Genomic DNA, 24,766 nt, shown 5'->3' on the forward strand with positions numbered 1-24,766 from the left:
TTTGTTCCCTACACTAACTTCCATCCCCTTCTCATGAACTCCAACCCTCTGTCGCCCATCTCTGCCCTCTGTCTTCTTCTGGCTCCATCTTTTGATTGTCCTCTTCGTCACCTCCATCCAAAGCCTCCTGTCCTGTTTAGCATCTAATCTTAAAGTAATTCATGTCTTTGGCTCTGTCCACTCTATTACGTCTCTCCTTCAATTCTGTTTTTCTGTTTGCACAGATTATTCCATCCATCCTGGCTTTGAAAATGTCTTACCACGTCCTCCTACAGCATCTCGTCTTCCCTTTGCTCTTCAGCTGCATTCCCCCCTTGACTACATGCCACTTCAGCTGAATGCTCTTTAAGAAAACCCAAATGAGGCTGAGACATTAGTGAAAAAGGCATTAATATACCTCTGAAACACACATAAACACACTTCATGAGAGGGAACAAGTACAAAATAAACAGTACACTTGGGCCTCTGGTGCACACGCAAACAGCACGTTAAGTTGCAAAATTCCAGATATGTAAAAATGTTTTTCAAAGTGCAGATCTGGTTTGTGTGGACAGAGGAAACGGAGAAATTGGAAAACATTAGCATATTGCCTCATTTTGCACATGTCTATTATAGCTCTGTGTCAGAGGTGATTTCTCACAGACTGCAAGGGAAGCTCGGCTTCCCCTAAAATTACAAAAATTAAATGCTTAAATATGTACGGTTGTGTTGACATTTCTTTAACTACAAATGTGTTAGAACACGTTCATCTCACAGACGAGTTCGTTCAGAATCAGCTTTATCACAAATCAACAGACTCGATGTTGTTCACCTCTCATACATTCCTGTTGCGCTGTTTTCTCATATGATCTATGGTCAGTGCATTTGCCCGTAGACGCTCGGCATCCATGCACTTCAAAGGTGGGGTCTGAGATGTTTTTCTGGAGCATTTTTTATTATATTCCTTAAAATCTCCTTCACACCCCGATTACAACTAATTAATTAAATGCTCTAACACAAAAATTAAAAAAATCAGTCACCTGTGGAATGGGCAGAACTGAAAAAACACCATCCAATCATTTTGAGCGCCCACTGGAAATGATTGAACAGTGATATGTCTATCAAACTCAACTGCCATTCACCCCTCCCCCTCATCCCCGCTGTGTGCGTACCCCTCTTTGCGTTCCTAGAGGCAGGAGCCTTGTACAGGAAGCGTAGCCAGAGATGGCGTCGGAGCCCAACTCGGGTACGGAGCACAGCAGAGCCGGCGAATTGTTGCTGTGCAGTGCTCGTGAACCCTCGGGAACAAGCATTGCGCGTGCCACCACTCTGGAGACGTGGCTTCAGAGGGACGTCTGAAGAAAGGGTTTTGGACTTTTGAACTGAGTATTTTCAAAATGTAGCTAGCCCGAACCGTTTTTCCAAGATCTCAGACCCCACCTTTCAATGGGACTGAGTGGAACAGTTTTTTTCATTGCCTCAAAACTGGACGGTAATTGGATAAATGCCACAATGTTGTCCCGCCCCCGGATGCTCGGTGTCTCTGGGGGTGAATGGAGCTGTGGGCGGAGCTCGGCTGGGCTGGACACCAGGCTTCCATGTGCTGATTGGAGGATCAGTCGAAAGGCTGAATCCCCTTTGATTGACAGCTAGTTTGAGATCTACTCCTTCACTGACACAGTTCAGTTTAATACCGTTGCGCATTCTGCTGTGAAATTGAGAGAGAAACCACTACAAAATTACTTGTTCATTTCTTGCACTGCAAATAAAACACACTCATTGTACTTCCTTGTTTCAGTTTAACATAATTTCAACATTTTCTTGTTTCAGTTACATAATTTAATCAGTTTAAGGTGTACTTTGTTGATATTTATAACAAATAAAAGGCTAATGTGTAGTCCATCTTAATAAAAGTGCCCTGTCAAGTAATTTTTTATCTACACTGAACAAAAATATAAACGCACCACTTTTGTTTTTGCTCCCATTTTTCTTGAGCTGAACTCAAAGATCTAAAACTTTTTCTATGAACACAAAAGGCCTATTTCTCTCAAATATTGTTCATAAATTTGTCTAAATCTGTGTTAGTGAGCACTTCTCCTTTGTCCTTTGCTGAGATAAACCATCCACCTCACAGGTGTGGCATATCAAGGTGCTGATTAGACAGCAGGATTATTGCACAGGTGTGACTTAGGCTGGCCACAATAAAAGGCCACTCTAAAATGTGCACTTTTACTGTATTGGGTGGTCCAGGGGGGTCAGAAAACCAGTCAGTATTTGGTGTGACCACCATTTTCCTCGCACAGTCTTCTTCATGAATTCTCTGAAACACCTTTGGAGATGGCTTATGGTAGAGAAATGAACATTCAATTCACAGGCAAAAGCTCTGCTGGAGATTCCTGAAGTCAGCATGCCAATTGCATATTCTCTCAAAACTTGTGACATCTGTGGTATTGTGCTGTGTGATAAAACTGCACATTTTGGAGTGGCCTTTTATTGTGGCCAGCCTAAGGCACACCTGTGCAAAAATCATGCTGTCTAATCAGCATCTTGATATGCCACACCTGTGAGGTGGATGGATTATCTCAGCAAAGAAGAGGTGTTCACTAACACAAATTTAGACAGATTTGTGAACAATATTTGAGAGAAATAAACCTTGTGTGTACACAGAAAAAGTTTTAGATCTTTGAGTTCAGCTCATGAAAAATGGGGGCAAAAACAAAAGTGGTGCGTTTATATTTTTGTTCAGTATATATTTTTCATTAGACCCTTAGCACTCAGTTGCAATTCGAAAAAATCATTTTAAAATGATTTAATCTGTTGCAAAGTGTGATTTCATGGAATTCAAATGGGAGCAAAAACCAGCAAAACTGCTCTACACGTGTCCAAATGCAAGTATCAGTGCAGGAGACTTGTAACAGCCTGACCCTTGGACTCTGTTGCCTGGAGGGCTTTTGTTCCCTCTGTCAGGCCTGTCAGGCTGCCAATCACCAGCACACTGTTTTCTGCACTGAGCTGATTACAAGTGATGAGCACACAGCACCACGGGACGGGCCACTTAGCTCACACAGCGCACTCAGCACTTCAGGTTTTTCCCAGAAATTTGTGTTTGTGGAACTACACGCTGCAATTATTTATGAGAAAATAAACTTCATAAATATTCCACTATAGCTACAATATTAACAACAACAGGGACAACATAAAGTGAGCTAAAGTCCAGCCTCTGTGTCTGACAGCAGGTAAGAAGAGCAGCCCTTAACGTACCACAGACACAGATGTATTCTATGTTCAAACCGACGCAGGATACTTACTTTAGGTCTTGGAAGGGTTCTGCTCTTACATGTGATGTCTCCACAGAATGGCTAAACACGACGCCTTCATTCCCTGGAGAGAGGATAAGAGTGGATAAAAGGAAGGAAAGAAGACAAAGACATTTTCAGTGCAAAAGGCATCATAACATTGCATCATATTTCTGTTGTTAGAGCTGAGACAGACGTTTAAAATGCATGACACAGTGTTCAGATCAACCAAGTGTCCTGGAGTTATGTCCATACACACATACTTTAGAGGGGTTTAATTTGCTCATTTGCTGCCACATCACTCGTAGTGCGGCAGATGGATGGTGGGAAAAATATTTGACAGACAAGTTGTGTAATGCCCCATCCATACAGATACAGATTTTTTTTTTTTGCAAAACAGATATTTTCCCTACATTTAATACATACACATAAACAGTGTTTTAAGTTGCAAAAATGTCAAGGAGGTTATGTTTTCATCGGGATTTGTCTGTTTGTTTGTTAGTAAGATAACTCAAAAAGTTATGGACGGATTTGGGTGAAATTTTCAGGAAATGTTGATACTGGCACAAGGAACAAATGATTACATTTCGGTGGTGATCGCGGGGCAGGGGGGGGGGTTGTTTCTCAGTCTGTTAGCAAGATAGCTCAGTGTTATGGATGGATTTTGATTAAATTTTCAGGAAATGTTGATACTGACACAAGGAACCAATGATTAAATTTTGGGGGTGATCAGGGCGGGGGGGGGGGTTTGTTTCTTCGTCTGTCTGTTAGGAAGATAACTCAAAAAGTTATGGACGGATTTGGAGGATTTGGGGGGGGGAGCTGACTGAGTTTTCTGCTTTTTGCCGTTACACTTGGTGGAGGTTATGTTTTCATCGGGGTTTGTCTGTCTGTCTGTCTGTCAGCAAGATTGGTCTAAGGAACAAATGATTACATTTTGGTGGTGATTGGGGGAGGGCACACACTGACTGATCTGCCTTGGTGGAGGTCTGTGCTCTCCGAGTGCTTTTCTAGTTTTAACATGTTTTCCAAAATGATTTTCAAAACTGTGTTACTTCCACGTGCACAAGGAAAATGGAGACCCTAGAAAACAATGTCATCTTGTCCCATTTTGTGCATGTCTGTTATGACTTTGTTTAATGAACCTGCACCTGAAACATCAAATCCAGATGTAGAAATCAGTGTATGATCCAGGTCAGCACATACAGTATACCTGAAAGAGTATTATGTTCAAATCTGCATAATGTACAGGGTGGGGAAGCAAAATTTACAATATTTTGAGGCAGGGATTGAAAGACAGTGTATGACCAATTAGTTTATTGAAAGTCATGAGAATTTATTTGCCACAAGAAAATTGACATAATAGAAAATGTTTTTATTCTATGTGTCCTCCTTCTTTCTCAATAACTGCCTTCACACGCTTCCTGAAACTTGCGCAAGTGTTCCTCAAATATTCGGGAGACAACTTCTCCCATTCTTCTTTAATAGTATCTTCCAGACTTTCTCGTAATAGTTTTGCTCATAGTCATTCTCTTCTTTCCATTATAAACAGTCTTTATGGACACTCCAACTATTTTTGAAATCTCCTTTGGTGTGATGAGTGCATTCAGCAAATCATACACTCTTTGACGTTTGCTTTCCTGATTACTCATATGGGCAAAAGTTTCTGAAAAGGTATGGATAATAGTGTTAGGTATGATTATGACATCAATATATGTTTGGTTTCAAAACAATTGACGTAGTGCCTGCTGAGAAAAAACAACTAAATGTTCATTGTAAATTTTGCTTCCCCACCCTGTACATCAGGGCTGTTCAAATGCGGTCCTTGAGGGCTGGTGTCCTCTGTGTTTTAGATATTTCCCTCTTCCATCACACCTGGTTCTATTAATGATCAGCTCATCATCCAGCTCTGCAGAAGCCTGATGACGATGTAATGACTTTCAGGTGGAATGGAAGAGGGAACTATCTAAAACATACAGGATACCAGCCCTTGAGGACCAGAGTTAAATACCCCTGATGTACAGAGTACACCATGACAACAACCCCAACACTTAAGGTAACTAGTTTAGAATTTAACTTGTCACTGTCTGAGCATTTGGACTGGATTGTAGTCATTTTTGCATTCTTGTGTCGACAGAGATGTTATGTAAAACAAAGGTCATGGACAGAATTTTAAAAAAACAAAACAAAACAAAACCCTTTGCCTCTGACCGGAGCAGGCCCATACGCCTATGGTTGTGCCGACAGCAAAAGTTTGTGTAGTGGGGGGTGGGGCTTCATAGCTCTGGCTCTGGCCCTACATGTGGGGATGTCATTGCAGCTCGGTGGTTGTGGTTGTGGTTCTGACCACGGGCTGCGCCGTGGGGTATGGTTTTGGGTTCTTTCAGCTCTGTGGGTCGGTGGTTGCCTGTGCTCTCCAGGCCATCCCTGATCTGCTGTTGGTGCCAACGGGCAGGTGTGGCTACAACTGTCCACATACGTATCCACACACATAGACACACACTCACACACACACACTTGCCTGTTGTTACCTTTGTGTTATTCTGCCAGTGTTTTTTTTTTTTTTCTCCTTTACTTATTGTTTGTTTCTGGTTATTTTGATTTTGGATCATTTTCTTTTTTTAGTCACTGATGTTCATCTGTTTTTGTTACTGTTCTGTTTTCACTTGTTGTTTGTATCTGTTGCTTGGTTTGTGTCAATAGTCGCTTTTCCATTGACCCTCAAACTGTGCGAATATAACTTGCGCATAAAAATTAACTTAATGGAAAAATGACAATTTCGCCAAAACTCTTGTTTTTCGATTCAAAGTTTTTGCGCTAGCAATAGGTGGTTTTTCGGGTGTAGCTCAAATGGTATATCATGCAAAACTGCAATGGGAAGACCTTTTTGTACAACTAGAGTCGTGAATAAAAAGAACGGATGTTGAAGGATGTTACAACAAGAGAAGAAGAGTTTAAAACAAACACGTGGACACACCAGGAAACCCAATCATTTAAGAATTAAGTACGAGATAGAGGGGTAATATATAATAATGAATATATCTGTAAATCAACACGATATTTACATTCATTGCCATGTTTATGGAATGACTTCTCTTGTCATCTTGCGATAATAAATAAACAAATCATCGAATTTGTGATTAAATGGAAAAAACAACTTTACGCACTTCTATTTTTTGGACATTTAGTGAATATCAGTAAAGTTTTGCGCATGTGTCTGATGGTAAAGCGACTATTATCTGTTTGTGTATATCCTGTCCTGTTCTCTCACAGGTAACCTAAATTTAGTAACAAATTACAACCAATAGGGGGAATTGTTCCAAGGTTCAAAACCCTCTTGCAGATCAAAATTGTCGAGCAATTCATGGCATCAGTACATTCATACTGAACAGGACAGGTTAAAAAAAATAAATCTGTTTAAAAATATATCTATGTTAAATCCAGACTCAAAACTCACCTTTTCAGAGAAGCCTACACACCATAAGTTTTACTCTCCATTTTACATCTTCATTTCTATATATCATAATTATTCTTTTATCTATTTGTTTACTTCTTTGTATTTTATGCATTGTCTGTTTTATCTTGTTGTACAGTGTCTTTGGGTGTCTTGAAAGACACTTATAAATAAAATGTATTATTATTAATGTGGGCAAGGTATAAAATATTAAACAAGTTGTCATTCTTTTGCATTATTCCGCTCCCCTGAAAAAGACTCCCTACTGCAAAACAGGTGCAACTGATTGTATATTGTTCACAGGAAGGGCTGGCACACATTTAGTGCAGTATTTAACCCCCCTTGTTCAGGAGCCACTTCTGTTTCAGCCAGCAGCCCTGAACAGATGTTTGGGCTAAGCTCTGGTCATGACTCCTGCTGAGTCTATAGAAAGCATGATAGAGGCTCAATATCGCCGCAATTTTAATCCCATCCGATAGAACTTTGTCGAAAGTTGTACACAAAAATCATGAAAAAATATTTAATGGTAATATAAACTGATGAATGAAAGGCAATTCACACTGTTTCAAGTACAACAGTCAAGCAAACGCCCACTATTTACAAGACTTAGCAGACACCGTGACATATTATTGCACCGGCTGATCCGCATAAACAATAGGCTTACATTCATCCGTCTACATTAACTCCTCCGTTTTCACTGCGGATTGATGCACGGCTGCATGTGTGTATTAAATCTAAAAATATCAACAAACTAATCTAAAAAAAAAAAGTGCCATAGAATGACACTGCTGGACCTCTGTACCTGAATTGAATTAAAGGTTTTCCATCTGCATTCTCTGCACCGTTCACTCTCAGTTCCCTCACTTCCATCAAACTATAAAAGACAGATACAGTCACCTCTGGACCTACTCCCCATTACCCTTCCCTCCACCCTCTGCTCCCTAATTCCCCTCAGACTTCCTGTAATTACCCATGCGCATGTGTATGGGTGCGTGTTTGCCTCGTTCATCTTCACAGCTGAATTTTTATATATGTGCGAATTCATTATGTCTCGATAAAAGAGTCAAACAACAGAACCATAAATATTGAACAATGCATGCAAATATGACTACAGAGACAGACTCCAACTGAACTTGACAGCTTCTGCTTGAAGTTTTCACTGTCATTTAATGAAAGTGGGAGAAAATGATTGAAGAGAAGAGGGAAAAGATATGTAAGGGCACTCAGGGACACTACAGTGGGCATTCTCCATTGCTTCATTTTCTTTTCATGTCACTTCAATTGCCTTTAATTTTCTTCTCTCTAGTTCCATTCACTTGGCTTTGTATCTTTGTCTCGTCTTTAAATCCTTGATTCCTATGTCATGTTCTTTTGTTCTGTCCCCTTTCCAGATTTAGTAAAAACTGTTCTGCTTGCTGACCCAAGTCTGCTTTGCCTGTACACATCAGTGTGTACTGTATGTACTAAAACCACTGAGCGTCCTCAAGTAACCTTGTTACTCAACACAAATTAGTTGACCGTTTGTCCGCTGCTATATCTGCTCTGCATGAATCATGGAAATGTTGTATCAATTTCTCATAAACGTGAAGATGAATCAGGGAGCTTGTCAAGACGTTGACCTTACTATTGATCTATACTGTATATGGATGTGGAATGATAAATCGATTTACATTAATTTATTATTCACCATGATACAGTGTAGTTTAGTTGATATATTCGTTTTAATTACAGTTTAGCAAGCAGTAAATCATGGTGTGTTTATTGAGATTGTATGTATTTAATTGGGGCTTCAGTGTTTCCGATTGTTACTGAATATACTCCATTCTTCTTTACAGAGCAGCTAAGCAATAAAAATGTAAGACATATTTTTTGCATGTATGTATGTAGTCTTTGTTTTAGAGTCTATTCTACCTGTGACTCGGAGCTTCTCGGTGCCGATGCTAATCTCCTCTTCATCCGCAGAGAACAAAACCCTCTCTCCGTCGGAACTCCTCACCTCAAACCTCTGACACTGGGCCTCCACCATCTCTGAGCCTGCAAAAGAGAAAGAGAGACAGGCATGTGGTTAAAAATTTACAGGAGCAGAATATTGACAGCACACATAATGTACTATTCGAAGATGTTTTCTAGTCAGAAGCTCCCTACTAAACCATTCTTGTATGAGGGTTTAGCTTTAGTAACCACAGGGGGAGCTGAACTCTGAGCCCCAGCATCTTTGAGTTCTGTCTTAGACCAGTTGGACCAGTGTATGCTCAGTACAGGGATGTTGGGAGTTGTTAGCCAGAGCACAGTTTGTCAGTTAATTTGATTTAAGCTGCCTGTAATCAGAAAAATCATATGAAATAGCAACTGTTCATGATGCAATGTCTGTCTAAATCTGAATAATCCAGGACGTGCTGTGAAGTGTTTCTGTTGGCAGCACGAGTGGATTACTTTCCCGGTAAAGGATTATTTCAGGACCAAGATATGGATTAATTGTAAATACTGCTTTTAAATGATGAAACTACCAAAAACTAAATTCTTCACATGGCCTCTAGATAAACAAGGAAGCAAGGAATCGCTGGATGAGTTGGTAGCGTAAAGATGTTTCTCACTATGCATTCTTGTCTGTTATAGATAGATAGATAGATAGATAGATAGATAGATAGATAGATAGATAGATAGATAGATAGATAGATAGATAGATAGATAGATAGATAGATAGATAGATAGATAGATAGATAGATAGATAGATAGATAGATAGATAGATAGATAGATAGATAGATAGATAGATAGTTTATTCATCCCATAGGGGAATTTACAGGTTCCAGTAGTATCCACAAATTTAAAAACAATAGCAAAAACACAATAGTAAAAAATACTTCAAATACTTTAAAAGCTGGTACAAACTAAGGTTGGATGGAATACCCGGATGTTGTTCTTGTCTGCTAGCTTAAACCAAGAATGCACTTCGGCCTGATCACAGTCAAAGTGTACAAGTATATTTGCATCAGTTATTAATCAGTATTGCAAAAAGATACCCCTAAAACCATTCCCAAAATGTTTCTTTGGCCATCTTATTACTAGATCTTGCAATCCTCCAAATTTGAAGAAAATGGGATAAAAACTGATAAAATGGCGACCCAATGAGCGTGAAAACATGTGCACAATTTTATTGTTATAAGAGAGCAAAATTATTGCACATACAGGGTGGGGAAGCAAAATTTACAATGAATATGTTGTGTTGAACATGTGTTTTTTCTCAGCAGGCACTACGTCAATTGTTTTGAAACCAAACATATATTGATGTCATAATCATACCTAACACTATTATCCATACCTTTTCACAAACTTTTGCCCATATGAGTAATCAGGAAAGCAAACGTCAAAGAGTGTGTGATTTGCTGAATGCACTCGTCACACCAAAGGAGATTTCAAAAATAGTTGGAGTGTCCATAAAGACTGTTTATAATGGAAAGAAGAGAATGACTATGAGCAAAACTATTACGAGAAAGTCTGGAAGATACTATTAAAGAAGAATGGGAGAAGTTGTCACCCCAATATCTGAGGAACATTTGCGCAAGTTTAAGGAAAGCGTGTGAAGGCAGTTATTGAGAAAGAAGGAGGACACATAGAATAAAAACATTTCTATTATGTAAATTTTCTTGTGGCAAATAAATTCTCATGACTTTCAATAAACTAATTGGTCATACACTGTCTTTCAATCCCTGCCTTAAAATATTGTAAATTTTGCTTCCCCACCCTGTAATATTTTGTAACACAATAAATAATTACTACTCAACTCCTGTGTCTTTTTTATTCCAAAATACACACTTCACATTGCTTTTCATTTATTGATCATTTGTGTTGAACAGCTGTTTGATTATCAGTTCGTATTTCAACCATTTTGTTATGAAAACCCTTCTTTTACAGGCCTTTAATTGTAATAATAGAATGGGAACCTGTTATTTCAGTATTATTATGACTAAATATGTACAACTAGACAGATTTTGGTATGCTCTCTGGCTGCAGACAATTTGGTAACAATGTGGCAAACGGATGTTTACGTCGAACCACATGTTTTCAATGGCGCGTTGTTCACCAAAATTCATGTAGTGTCCGTACACCAATATACTTCCATTAATAATATGGCATATATGCCTTATAGATATATAGTTATAACTTTTTCACAAATGTTTATTTCCTCCTGTACCAGGAAGACTTAGTTAAAGGTCTAACAGAGATGCGACCATATGGTAAGCCAGATTTCCATTCCAATCTTGTAGAGTCCATACACCAAGTAGTGTCCGTACACCATATTCAAAATATGTGGGTCTAATGTTATTGTTTCTGTCAATATATGGAATTTTTCCAACATACATGCTTTGGACACGACATCTAATAATAATGCAATAAACAATGCATGATTATCCTGCGTGCTGAAACTTTTGTATATCTTTGTAGGCATTAAATATGGAGGCTATTAGGCTGTAGTGTCCATACACCCAATAATTTCTGATTTGACAGGGGTACAAGCCTGCGAAATTTTTAGTAGACACCATAATACAAAAATATTTTGGACTTTAAAACAGAAATATCAGACAAATAAAATGGGCTGTCTGATTTTTTGATAGAGCATTATTATTTTTATCTGTATGTGCACCCTTTCTGGTACCCTTGATTGTGATCAGGCCGACTGGTTGGTGACTCGTGTAGACTTGTCTGGCAAATATCTCGAGATGCATTTTATGCTACACTCGTAGGCAAAGGCGTCTTCTGTGACCACTTACCTTAGAAATATTTTGAATAGATGACTGTCACAAGATGATATGATGCAATATTGGAACATGCACAAGAGGCAGAATAGTGAGAAAATACGTCTTTATTATCATGATACGGGATGGTCATGAGCTGTGGGTAGTGACCGAAAGGATACAAGTGGTGAAAATGAGTTTTCTCCGCAGGGTGGCTGGCTTCTCCCTTAGAGATAAGGTGAGAAGCTCAGCCATCTGGAAGAGGGTCAGAGTAGAGCTAGTGCTTCTCCACATTCAGACAAGCCAGCTGAGGTGGTTCGGGCATCTGGTCAGGATGCCTCCAGGACACCTCCCTGGTGAGGTGTTCTGGGCATGTCCAACTGGGAGGAGACCCCAGGGCAGACCCAAGACATGCTGCAGGGATTATATCTTTCGATTGGCCGGAGCATGCCTTGGAATCCCCCCAGAGGAACTAGAGGAGGTGGATGGGGAGAGGGAAGTCTGGGCCTCTCTGCTCAGGCTCATGCCCCCATGACCCGGATAAGCAGATGAAGATGGATGGATGGATGGGATTCAATGAAATTGGTTTATACAGTTTTGAAGAATATACTCATGCAAATATATGGCTATCAAATTGAGTGACATATTGTGGTGGATTGCAAGAATATATTAGGGAGCTTATTGTGGAAATACAGCAGAGCCAGGAAGGAAAGTTCACAAGTACAAAACCTTTCCAATATCAGAGAGACTTGCGCTTTTAGGAAGTCCATTCTCTAGGGCCGTTCTTACCGAGGCTGTGCTCATCGAGTTCTCACTTGCAAACTTGATATTGAGAAACGCCTTAAGTCACCCATGTGCAAATATCAAGCAAATGTTGAGTCTTAACCTTCAAGTCTCAACTAAATCCTAAGTTTCTGTGGTGAAAATCAAGCAAATCAAGTCCCTGGTAAAAGCCAAGCAAGACAAGTCATGTCATTGTCACGTCACGCAAATGTCAAGACAAGTCATAGGAACTTCTGATGATGTACACTGCATGGAAACTGTAGCCATCAATTAATATTGTTTTTGATATTTTATATAAAAAAACATGTCTCAATGTGTTTCACAGCAGGATGACTGGTCCAACTGAGTCTTTAATCACTGTGACTCAAGTAACTCGATTAAAAAATGTGTGACTTAAGTCTGCCTTAAGTTAAACCATGTGATGAAGGTCACCTACCGCTGCATGTCAATGGAGTTTATTTAATCACTTTTTTAAAATAAAATGTGACAGATAATTATTCCAGTTTAAGGAGTATATAATGTCATATATATGGGGGTAAACAGGGGTGAGTCCATCCCAGCGTGCACTGGTTGAAGGCGGGGTACACCACAGATACGTTTGATTCCGTTTAATTTAAAAAGAAACAACAAAAATCTGTGTCCATATAACAATTCAAAGAAAAAAAAAATCCAAATTACGATCTAATAATCTCATATAATGTTCATTCATCAAAGAAGTTACAATAATTTACCAGAAACTGAGATAAATGATCAGGATATTGAATCATTCATCAAACCAAATGACATCCTGCAGCATCAGACATTATTGGCTACAAATTTCTGTGACAGCTCTGTCACAGATTTTGTTTGAAGAGGCTGGAAAATCTCACCAGATTTGTTGCCAGTGTTGCAGTAGATTTTCTGGCAGAGGTTTGAGAAGTTGATAAATCTGTTGATGAAGTTGGCAGGTTATAATGCCACATTGCATTTTGTTGATTTTGTTCATCCGTGCTTTCCTTTATTTTGGTATTTGGCCTCTGGTGTGCCGCTATGTCAATCCTGCAGAGCCCAAAGAAAAGTTTGTATCTCCCATCATCCCAACGCTTCACTCTCTCGGCTTCGAGGCTATTAAAAGTGTCAATTAGAAACCCAAAGTGCCCTGTCAGTCATAATCAAAGTTTATTAGCAGCCATCAGTCTGGGATTAGGCTCTTTTTCTCGTCTCCTTTTGACTGTATTTATCCCGTCTATCTCTGCCTCTGCTTAATCCTCTCACTCCTCCTCCCGTGAGAAGGCCGTGAAGATTTGTGTTGTGAAAATCTCACCCCAAAGCAAGGTGTGTATATGTGTGCTACAAAGGTATGCAACGACTTAGAAAGGGAGGGCTATGGCATGAGATGGGGGGCCTTGTCAGTTAGGGTTGGAATGAGATGGGAAAGACAAGAATAATAGCACTGGAGAGTGAGAGATGAAGGAAAAAGTGACGCCGGTTTAAATTGGTGATGTGCTGCGCTAGTTGCTGTCTCAGACACTGAGCTAGTTCTCTTTGAGTGTTGAGCTCTTGTCCTATTATACAGCTAGTGGTGCAGATTTCCTACATGGCTGCAGGTCAGCACATTTCCAAAGATTTGTGTTTTATTCACATCATTTTTTCCCCATCTTGTCTTCGCAGTAGAGGTATATAAAAGGGGCATGGACAACTCTGAAAAACTTTGTTGAGAAATAAACAAAGTAAAGTGTTTATACCCATCTTATAACAGGATTAGATAAATGGCTGTGCATGATTTAAGGCAGTGTGGCAGCTATCACTGCTGGAGGCGAAAGCCAGCATGAAAGTATCATAAAGTGTAAAAAAAAAAAAACTACCACTGATTGCTGCTAGATGCATGACTCCAAAACCTCTGTCAAGGAATATTAAGTTTCTATTTTTTTTTCTCTAGTTTTCAGAACAGCCTACTAACTTTGACCATCTACATCACAGGTGTCAAACATGTGGCCAGGGGGCCAAAACCGGCCCGCCAAAGGTTCCAATCTCAACTCAAACTCAAAAATAATATCATATTAAACTATAAATAATGACAAAACCATTTTTTTCTCTTTAAGTGCAAAAAATATTAAATTATGAAAATGTTTACATTAACAAACTATCCTTTAACAACAAAACGTCAATAACCTGAACAACTACACTGAACAAAAATATAAATGCCCCACTTTTGTTTTTGCTCCCATTTTTCATGAGCTGAACTCAAAGATCTAAAACTTTTTCGATGTACACAAAAGGCCTATTTCTCTCAAATATTGTTCATAAATGTGTCTAAATCTGTGTTAGTGAGCACTTCTCCTTTGTCCTTTGCTGAGATAAACCATCCACCTCACAGGTGTGGCATATCAAGATGCTGATTAGACAGCAGGATTATTGCACAGGTGTGACTTAGGCTGGCCACAATAAAAGGCCACTCTAAAATGTGCACTTTTACTGTATTGGGTGGTCCAGGGGGGTCAGAAAACCAGTCAGTATTTGGTGTGACCACCATTTTCCTCGCACAGTCTTCTTCATAAATTCTCTGAAACAGCTTTGGAGATGGCTTATGGTAGAGAAATGAACATTCAATTCACAGGCAAAAGCTCTGGTGGAGATTCCTGAAGTCAGCATGCCAATTGCATATTCCCTCAAAACTTGTGACATCTGTGGTATTGTGCTGTGTGATAAAACTGCACATTTTGGAGTGGCCTTTTATTGTGGCCAGCCTAAGGCACACCTGTGCAAAAATCATGCTGTCTAATCAGCATCTGGATATGCCACACCTGTGAGGTGGATGGATTATCTCAGCAAAGAAGAAGTGTTCACTAACACAAATTTAGACAGATTTGTGAACAATATTTGAGAGAAATAAACCTTGTGTGTACACAGAAAAAGTTTTAGATCTTTGAGTTCAGCTCATGAAAAATGGGAGCAAAAACAAAAGTGGGGCATTTATATTTTTGTTCAGTGTATGAACAACCTGAAATGTCTAAAGAAAATTAGGTTCAGTTTCAACAATATTCTGCCTGTTACTAAATGTTTTGTGCCTTTGCAGATCTGATCTGTAATACATATGTGTAAAGGATAAGCCGAGGTATAATATTGATAAAATTGTACTTATATTTCTTTACAAATTTCATTTTTTTTTCAGGTTATTCACATCCTTTTTGTTTGGATAGTTTGTAAATGTAAATACTGGCATAATTGAATGTCATTATTTGCACTAAAACAATTTGGAGTTATCATTATTTATTGGCTATCATGCTATTATTTTACTGGTCCAGCCCACTTCAGATTAAATTGGGCTGAATGTGGCCCCTGGAAGAAAATGCGTTTGACACCCCTGATCTACATGCTGTGTAAATGAACTTTCTTTGCTGTTGGTGCCTAGTATAGATGAAAACAACCTTGTAAAACTAAATGTTTATGAAGAACACACAGCAGCCAAAGGTTATAAAATGACTGTTTCATGACAATAATGTGTCAGCTGGGCATTTATCTACGCCAACATATTTTATATGCTGTAAAACTTCAGAGTGCAGTTCTAAATTATGTGTCACTCAGTAATCCTCTAAACTGCAACCTGATGATTAGCCTATGCCTGTTATGATCTGAAATGTGTATCGTATGTGTGGTTCAGTAAAAAACAAAGAACGCACAAAAGAGAAAGTCTAAAAACTGTAAATCAGACGGTATCATGCTACTTGACTGTGTTGCAGAATCGCATCATTATATACATCACATACACATATCATAGGTGTGACTAGGGATGGGAATCGATAAGAATTTAACAATTCCGATTCCATTATCGATTTTGCTTATCGATCCGATTCCGAGTACCAAGGTTATAATCATTAACGAAAACGAACGAAATGACGAAAACTAAAATTGAAAAAACATTTTCATTAACAGAAATAAATAAAAACTCTAATTAAAAGTTAAAAACAATAACTAACTGAAACTGTATTGTGAGCTTACAAAACTAACTAAAATGTATAAAAATTATGGATAAAATTCCCTTCGTTTTCGTCTTTGTCAATATCGGATTGATATCAAATTGATTTATTTCGCTCCAGCAGTTTTAGCTAGCGGCACCATACGACACTTCACAGTCTGTCATGTCTGGTCACTGGTGGTTTCCAGTCGTCTTCTGGTCCCCACTCTACCTGGAACATACAGACTAAAGCTGGGACAAAGCAGCACAGTCCTGGATGGGATTTACTTTAGTGATGAGTGGGGTCGAGTTTTTTTTTTTGTTTTTCTCACTGTGTGTGTGTGAGTGACAGAGACAGAGCAGAGCTAAAGGACAGAGTCAGACAAGTGTTGAACTAGCATCCAGGTAAAAACTGGAGAGTTTATCACCATGAAAAGGCCTTCCAAGCCCTGAACTGCACAGTTTAGAAGAGGAGAAAAGAGGAGGAGGAAAACTAATCCAATTACAGAGGTATGGAACCTGTTAGAATTTTAAAAAACGTTTGATGTTACTAGCTATAGCTAGCTGAACTGAACTGAAGCAAAGTTGGCTAATAATGGAACTGGAGATGATTAAGAGATGACATATCTGCTAAGGTGTGGTTTACTGCTGATGAACTGGGTTATATATGTTTATAAGTGGTTTATATATGTTTCTATGCAGTTTAACTGCTGGTTAGCGGGGTTATGTATGTTTCTATCTGGTTTAACTGCTGGTTAGCTGGTTTATATATGTTTCTATCTGGTTTAACTGCTGGTTAACTGGTTTATATATGTTTCTATCTGGTTTAACTGCTGGCTAACTGGTTTATATATGTTTCTACCTGGTTTAACTGCTGGTTAGCTGGTTTATATATGTTGCTATCTGGTTTAACTGCTGGTTAACTGGTTTATATATGTTGCTATGCAGTTTAACTGCTGGTTAGCGGGGTTATGTATGTTTCTATCTGGTTGAACTGCTAGCTAACTGGTTTAAATATGTTTCTATGCGGTTTAACTGCTGGTTAACTGGTTTATATATGTTTCTATCTGGTTTAACTGCTGGTTAACTGGTTTATATATGTTTCTATCTGGTTTAACTGCTGGTTAGCTGGTTTATATATGTTTCTATGCGGTTTAACTGCTGGTTAACTGGTTTATATATGTTTCTATCTGGTTTAACTGCTGGTTAACTGGTTTATATATGTTTCTATCTGGTTTAACTGCTGGTTAACTGGTTTATATATGTTTCTATCTGGTTTAACTGCTGGTTAGCTGGTTTATATATGTTTCTATGCGGTTTAACTGCTGGTTAGCTGGTTTATATATGTTTCTATCTGGCTTAACTGCTGGCTGCTTTGTGCATCTCCTCTCACACTTTGCATATCTTTGCATTGTTTTCAAGATCACCCCCCCAACCTGCTATAGGGAATTTATACATCATAATGTACATGTGTTTGTGTCTCTGCTCAATCACTCAACATCTTATTAGCCAATCAAAGTGCACAAATCGCTCATCCTCCAATAGAGAACAAAGTCCCACCCTGACTAGTAACTGATAGGGATCATATTTTGGATGGGTAAAAAGTATTACAGTCAATGGTGAGAGACAAGTTTATTTTGTTTTTATTTTTTTTTAATCCCATGGTGAAACATCCTACTGTAATGCACGTTCTGTGTCCGGTGTCCCGTCCATGTCCAATTGATGTTGCGCCACAGAAGTGCGTTTTAGCCACGGGTACAATGCCACTAGTGTAAATAAAAAGACGACATACACATGGAGGTGATGCCATTGTAATTTTCTGTCTTCACGATCTGTTCCGAGTTGTAGAAACTGTCTGCAGCATCAACATGACCAGACTTGAGGTGATTTTTACCTGTTTAATTTTTAAAAATTTTTTTATCTAACTCTTAAAGGTTTAGATGAACGTCGCTGAGGTAATATTTTTTTGTTGGTGACAAGATAATTTTCCCTAAAGTTAGCTGTGAGATTTGTGCACCAACTGCAAACAAAAGGCTGACAGTGACAGCAAAAGTTTGCATGAGTTTACATGATAATACAAATTATTCATTCATTCATTCATTTACTAAACCCGTTTTAGCCTCACTAGGGAAGGCGCCCATACAGAAATTATTAATTCATAAATATTATACAGGATAAGTTTTATCTGATGACATGAGACTTCTCAAATTAGAATAGAATAGAATAGAATAGAATAGAATAGAATAGGCTTTATTGTTATTGTACTCCATGTTACAATGAGACTGGTTCAGGTTGCTTTTACCGAAGTGCAACAATAAATTGCAATAAATATAAATATAAAAACAATAAATATAAAAGCACACAATGTAAAAACAATATTGTAAAAACAATAAAATACAGGATACTGGAAATTCTTATCTTTATTTGATATTTATGTTTGTTTGGCTGCATTGACACAAATCTGATCCCATCCAGGTAGCTAATGTTAATTCTGTGTAAATTAAGTAAGTGTCTGGTCAATTAATTTGTTCCTGCCACTTGATAACACCAGAGTAATTCTGCTGTCACCAATAACAACAGGACTCCTTGTTATGCAGACATGTTAATTGATGTTCTGATTTATATAATCACTTCCTGACAGGATCTCCTTTCTTTTCACAAGCACCTTCCTCAGCAGGATCATTTTAATAAAGGTTTTACAATATGTCACTGATAGAAAGAGGTGCTAAAGAGAGAGAAACTGAACCAAAAACAAAAAAAAGTGAAGAATTTGAATATTATACAGCGCAGTATCTAATGCTCAAGTCAGTTCTGTCTGGTCATACCGACTTTATATAATAGGTTTAATTCTGTTCTTTTCTGGCGTCACAATGAAGTTGAAACTGACTACAAAGATTTAATCTTCTTGGGGCTCTTACAAAGATAAAAGATAAAATGTCTATTGCCTCGCCAAAAGAAGACGAAAAGTGCCTACCTGGATGTAACTACGCAAATAGTTGAGATCCAATTCTTTAACAACCATCAGTTTGCGGGAGAGTATAAAAACTGTCCAACGCCAAGATTTATCTGGCTCATGGAACTGAAAGAGTCCAGAAAGCATGAGACTGCATTTTCACATGTGGACTGTCTACCACCTGAACCCCATTGACAGTTTTTAGGTCGTACTGAAGTCAAACCACTGTACACGGTGGTCTGACTTTCCCATCATCAATACAAGATCTCAGGCTAAAGTTAAATCCGTATGGAAATAAATGTGGAGATATTTACTGTGACATTGCACAACCATTACCGCAGCAAATGTGTCATGTGATCAGAGCAGTGGTTCTTAACCTTGTTGGAGGTACTGAACCCCACCAGTTTCATATGCGCATTCCCCGAACCCTTCTTTATTAAAAAATACAATATGATTTTTTTTTCAAATTCAAGACACAGGTATATGTTTTACTGGTGCACAAAATGAACCGTGCATTAACATCACTGTGCTCAAAGAACAAAACCAATACAGTACATGAACTCACAACAAATTACATACCTTTTCACAAAGACATGACCTTTTTTAATACTACCACACTGAAATGGTTTTAATTTTTAACCTTATGTATTCTAATAATGAACTTATTGTATATATGCTATTTATCATTTTTAACATTTTAACACACACCCATCACCTAATTTCCATCAGGCTACAATAATAATGAATATTTACTGCAAATCTTTGTGACTTCTGCTGTTGTGTATATGTATGTGTAGGCCGTCACGTCAACCCAGTTTTCATTTCATCTCGCTCCGAACTTTCCGAACCACGCAATTTTGGCATAAAAAAAAGATAATTGCATGTAGTGTATAAAAAAGAGTTCTCGTTATACTCCTTCAGTATTTTTGTGATCGTTGTTTTATTACGGCACTAGCTCGGCTTTAGCGTAATACGATTTCTCCATCCGCGACGGTGCGTCGGTCGTCACATGATTGTAACTGACCAGTGCGGTGACCGAAAAATATAAACAAACGTTACACATGGCTGCCTCCGTGGTTAACAGGAAGTAGCAAAAGTCATAACAACGATGTGGAAAATACTCAAATAATTCATCGTCAGACAAGTGGAAGAGATTATAAACACTTCCGGATGTGATGTAGTGCTATAAGCAACAACAATACACTGCGTATATTGGATGTCAATCAGAGAAAGAGTCTCCAAAGCCTTTTGTTTACATACACGGACCTAGCCCGACACACACACCCGACTAATGAGTCGAGTGTGTGTCTTGACCTCCGCCAAACCCCTGAGACTGACTCACCGAACCCCTAGGGTTCGATCGAACCCAGGTTAAGAACCACTGGATCAGAGTGAAATGTGGGACAAAGAAACACTGTGTGAGGAACTTTTTGTTGTAACAATTAGAAACAATTGTTTACCCAATAATTTTGAAGGAATTTTTCTTCTCTTTTTACTCTGAAAGCATACTAAGACGGCAAAAAACAGACTAATTTGGGATTTTTTTAAGTGTTTATTTTTTTTTCTGGATGTGGCCGGATTTTTGTTTGTAAAAAGAGGTGATGACATGCACATTTGATTGATAAAAGGTGTGCAGGATTTAAAAAAAAAAAAAAAAAAAACTGGATGGAAAAAATAAGAATTTCTGCATAACCTGTGAGCTCCCAAGAAGATATTTATTCATCACAGTTGTAGTCACTTTTCCATTGGACATCTGCGCAAAACCTTACCGATATTTACTAAATGTTGAAAAAACAGAAGTGTGTAATGTTGTTTTTTCCATTAAATCACAAATGCGATGATTTGTTTGTTTATTATTGCGATATGACATGAGAAGTCAATCCATAACAAACATAAATATGGTGTTGATTTACAGATATATTCATTATTATTATATATTACCTCTCTATCCAGTACTAAATTTAAAAAATGATTGGGTTTCCTGGTTTGTCCAAACATACTGCACCATGTTTCTTTTAAAACTTGTCTTCTTTGCTTGTTGTAACATCCCTCAACATCTGGTTTTTTGTTTTATTTATGTGACTCTCATTGCATAAAAAGGTCTTTCCATTGCAGTTTTACGTGATGTACCAATTGCGCTACGCCCAAAAAACCACCTCTTGCCAGCGCAAAAACTTTTAATCGAAAAACGAGACTTTTGGCGAAATTGTCGTTTTTCCATTATGTAAATTTTTATGTGCGAGTTATATTCACACAATTTGAGGGTCAATGGAAAAGTGACTACTGACACAAACCAAGAAACAGATACAAACAACAAGCAAAAACAGAACAGTAACAGGAACAGCAGATGTCATTTTTCCATTACGTGCATTTTTACTTACATTTGTGCATTTTGAGTGTCAACGGAAAAGCGACTAGTGACGTTTCAGGCATCGGCCCTTCATCAGACATGCAGGTCATGACACAACTGTTTATATCCTCCTGAGACCCAGCAATGCATTTTTGTCCTCTGTAGTGGACAAGAGTTTTACAGCTTTATTTATTAAAAAAAAAAAAAAAAAAAAAGCAGCAAGAAAAACAACAAAAAACGCTGCCCATTGCAAAGGACATTGCATAAAAAATAAAAAAAAAATCTATCTGAAAAAACAGTTGCATCATGTTGTTTCCAATTAAGTCAAGTATTTAACCCTTTCATGCATGAATTATGAGAACCTTAGTCAATATTTTTTTCTTTAGTGTTTTTATTCCTCTTTAGGCATGAAAAAAACAATGCAATTTTTTTTTTTTTTTTTTATGAACCTATTTTTCGTGGAGTCACAAAAATGTCCACTCAGCTGGACTCTAGGTATTTAAGTTTTGAAGCAAAGAAACATGTATTTAAAACTCATCATCAGAAAGTGATATACTGTGTGAAAACTATGAAATAAAAACATTTTTAATGCCACATAAATGCCAAACAAGTTTAATTGCCAAATCACTAATGTTTTCTCACATTTTATCATACTCTAATTTTAGTTATTACTCATTTCATGGAGATAATATCCCCCTGAGACCCAGGAATTTGACAATTTTTTTTTTTTTTTTTACATTAAAAAATTGTCTTGATTGGAAACGGCATAATGGAAGAGTTTTTTCAGATACATTTTTAAAATAATTTTTATTTATTGATTGATTTTTTTTAATGGAATGTTCTTTGTAATGCACAGCATTTTTTAAGTAAAACTGTCAAACTTTTGTCCCCTACAGAGGACAAAACGCACTGCTGGGTCTCAGGAGGATATGCAAAAAAAAAAAAAAAAAAAAAAAAAGGAAAATAAATAAACTTTTTGTTTCAGAAAACTGTTAATTACAGTCTAATAACAATTAGCAACTGATTTACATTAAAACATGTTCGTGCAGATCAGGTTTATCAAGAACAGCAATGTTACAATAATTGTATGAACTGCAGTGTTTGGGATGGTGCATAAGTGTCCACTGTGTTGGCTGATATGGAACTAAAACAACAAAACCCATGAATATACAAAAGAACATCTGGAGAACAACTGTCCACTGGAGTGACCACTATGCATGAAAGGGTTAATGTAAAAATAAAACTAAAGGTCTCAGGAGGGTACAGAATACTAATTGTGATATCATGTAACAGGTGATGCATTTGCTGCTTTTTGTTTCTCATGAGTAGCGCATGTTTGCAGCAGCATGTGGCCACCCAGAGTAAAAACACTTAATCTAGTATTTTTTTTTTTTTTTTTTGTCACAGCCGTCTGCCTTTGTTGTGTCGTCTCCCACTGAATCTAGCTGAAAATATCTTTCTGGAAAACAATGTGTCAGTCAATTAGACGGGATGGGACTCGATGCACAGAAAATGCAGAAGTTTGTTCCTGTCATATGCATCTATCTGGAGCTCAGAAATGATCGCTACAGAGACAGAAAAGCCCAATTGTGGAAGCAGATCAGGTCTACAACGGTGTAAGCTAATCTATCCTAGTCAGAGTCCTGATATGTTGTCACAGAAACAAACCCCTCATGCTGCAATCTTTTTTTTCCCCCTTCTTTTACTACACAAGCTGTTCATCCGAGTACTTCATAATGCCCTTACAGCATGTTTCTCTCAGAAGAAACACCACATGGACACAGCCCCGAACCCAGACTTTTCCCACAAATAGTTATTATTTATCGCTTTGTAAACCACAAAGCTGCGACATGATGTGAAGTTTCTGGAACTCCTGGTTGAATGTGCTATATTAGTGATAGAATTAAGAAAAACGACTATTGTGTTAATACATCACAAAAGTAATCATATTGCTAGCAAAAGGCTCAGGTCTATACCAAGGTTATTATCATTACCGAAACGGTGAAAACTAGAATTCAAAAAACATTTTTGTTAATTAAAATAAATAAAAACTATTGTTAAAAGAAAAAATGATAACTAACTGAAACTGTCTTGTGTGCTTACAAAACTAACTAAAGCCTATAAAAATTATGGATAAAATTCCCTTCATTTTCATCTTTGTCAATTTCGGATTGATTGGAAATTGATTTATTTTGCTCGGGCAATTATAGCTTTAGCGAGTAAATTTAGAAAACAGCGGAGTCCTGTATGGGATTTCTTTGAATATGACAGCAAAGATAAAAGATATGAAATAATTAAAACTAATACTAAAACTAAACTAAAACTAAGCATGTAGAAAAAAAAAACAAAAACTAATAAACACTAGCAAACCTGCTGTAAAAACTAATTAAAACTAACTGAATTAGAGAAAAAAAAAAGTCAAAATTAAAATGAAAAATCGAAAACTATTACAACCATATGTATAAACTCTACATACGAAAAAACTGGAAACTGGCTTTTATAACAATTCTTGCAATAACAGTTCTGAACTGGTTGTTCAGATTTCCATGATCTACACTGAACTTAATGGTAACTTTTGTCTTTTAATGCCCTTTTCATCAGAACATTCAATTATGTCTGTTGCACATGGTCTTCTTTAGTTCTTGCAGCTCACATATTTTAAAAAGTGTGAAAAAAAGAAAAAAAATATTAAACCTTTCACATACTTCAATAGAATTATTATTTCTGTAATTTTCCATAATTATTATATTATATTTCTGTAATTAATGAATAGAGGACATTGAAATGGTAGAGACATAAGTGTTCTTTTTTCTTCTTCTTCTTTACCACTGTGCATTAAAATACCGAGGCCATAATAAAGTTTTATGAGTTCTCTATCCTGGCTTTTTAATTCAAGGCTTTAAATTAGAGCTTCTAGCAATGAAGGATATGATGTAAGAAGACAATGTAACAGGATTGAGGCAGAAGTACAAAGAAGAAGGTGCTAAGCCAAGTAAACACGGCATGCATGGCTGATTTTTCTAAACAGGTCAAGATGAATTTTTAATTTAAATTAGTTTTAATGTGCATTGTGAATATGCCTCCCTAACATCAACACTTTCCTTTCTCACACTTTCTTTTCTGACACTCCTGAAGATGACAGATCATAGGAATGAGTAACATAGTATCTGACATTTATGTAGATATTTCTATTACAAACAGTTTTGCATACATCTATGGTCATGCATATTTGCATATGTGAATATGTTCTCCATGCAAATGTGTCTAAAATTAGCCAATTTTG

At 37.5% G+C, this 24,766-nt stretch overlaps 1 protein-coding gene across 1 annotated transcript in view; it reads right to left on the reverse strand.

Annotated features, from left to right (window-relative positions):
• LOC115427402 (zeta-sarcoglycan) overlaps positions 1-24,766 on the reverse strand; it is a 737,662-nt gene that overhangs the window by 106,380 nt on the left and 606,516 nt on the right. The window contains exons 5-6 of the mRNA XM_030145943.1: positions 8,641-8,763; positions 3,288-3,360 (exon numbers count right to left, since the gene is read on the reverse strand). Of these exons, the coding sequence (XP_030001803.1) occupies positions 3,288-3,360; positions 8,641-8,763 (196 nt within the window). The remainder of the gene's footprint in view (positions 1-3,287; positions 3,361-8,640; positions 8,764-24,766) is intronic.

Source organism: Sphaeramia orbicularis, chromosome 1, assembly GCF_902148855.1.
Source record: "Sphaeramia orbicularis chromosome 1, fSphaOr1.1, whole genome shotgun sequence".
NCBI classification, from domain to species: Eukaryota; Metazoa; Chordata; class Actinopteri; order Kurtiformes; family Apogonidae; genus Sphaeramia; species Sphaeramia orbicularis.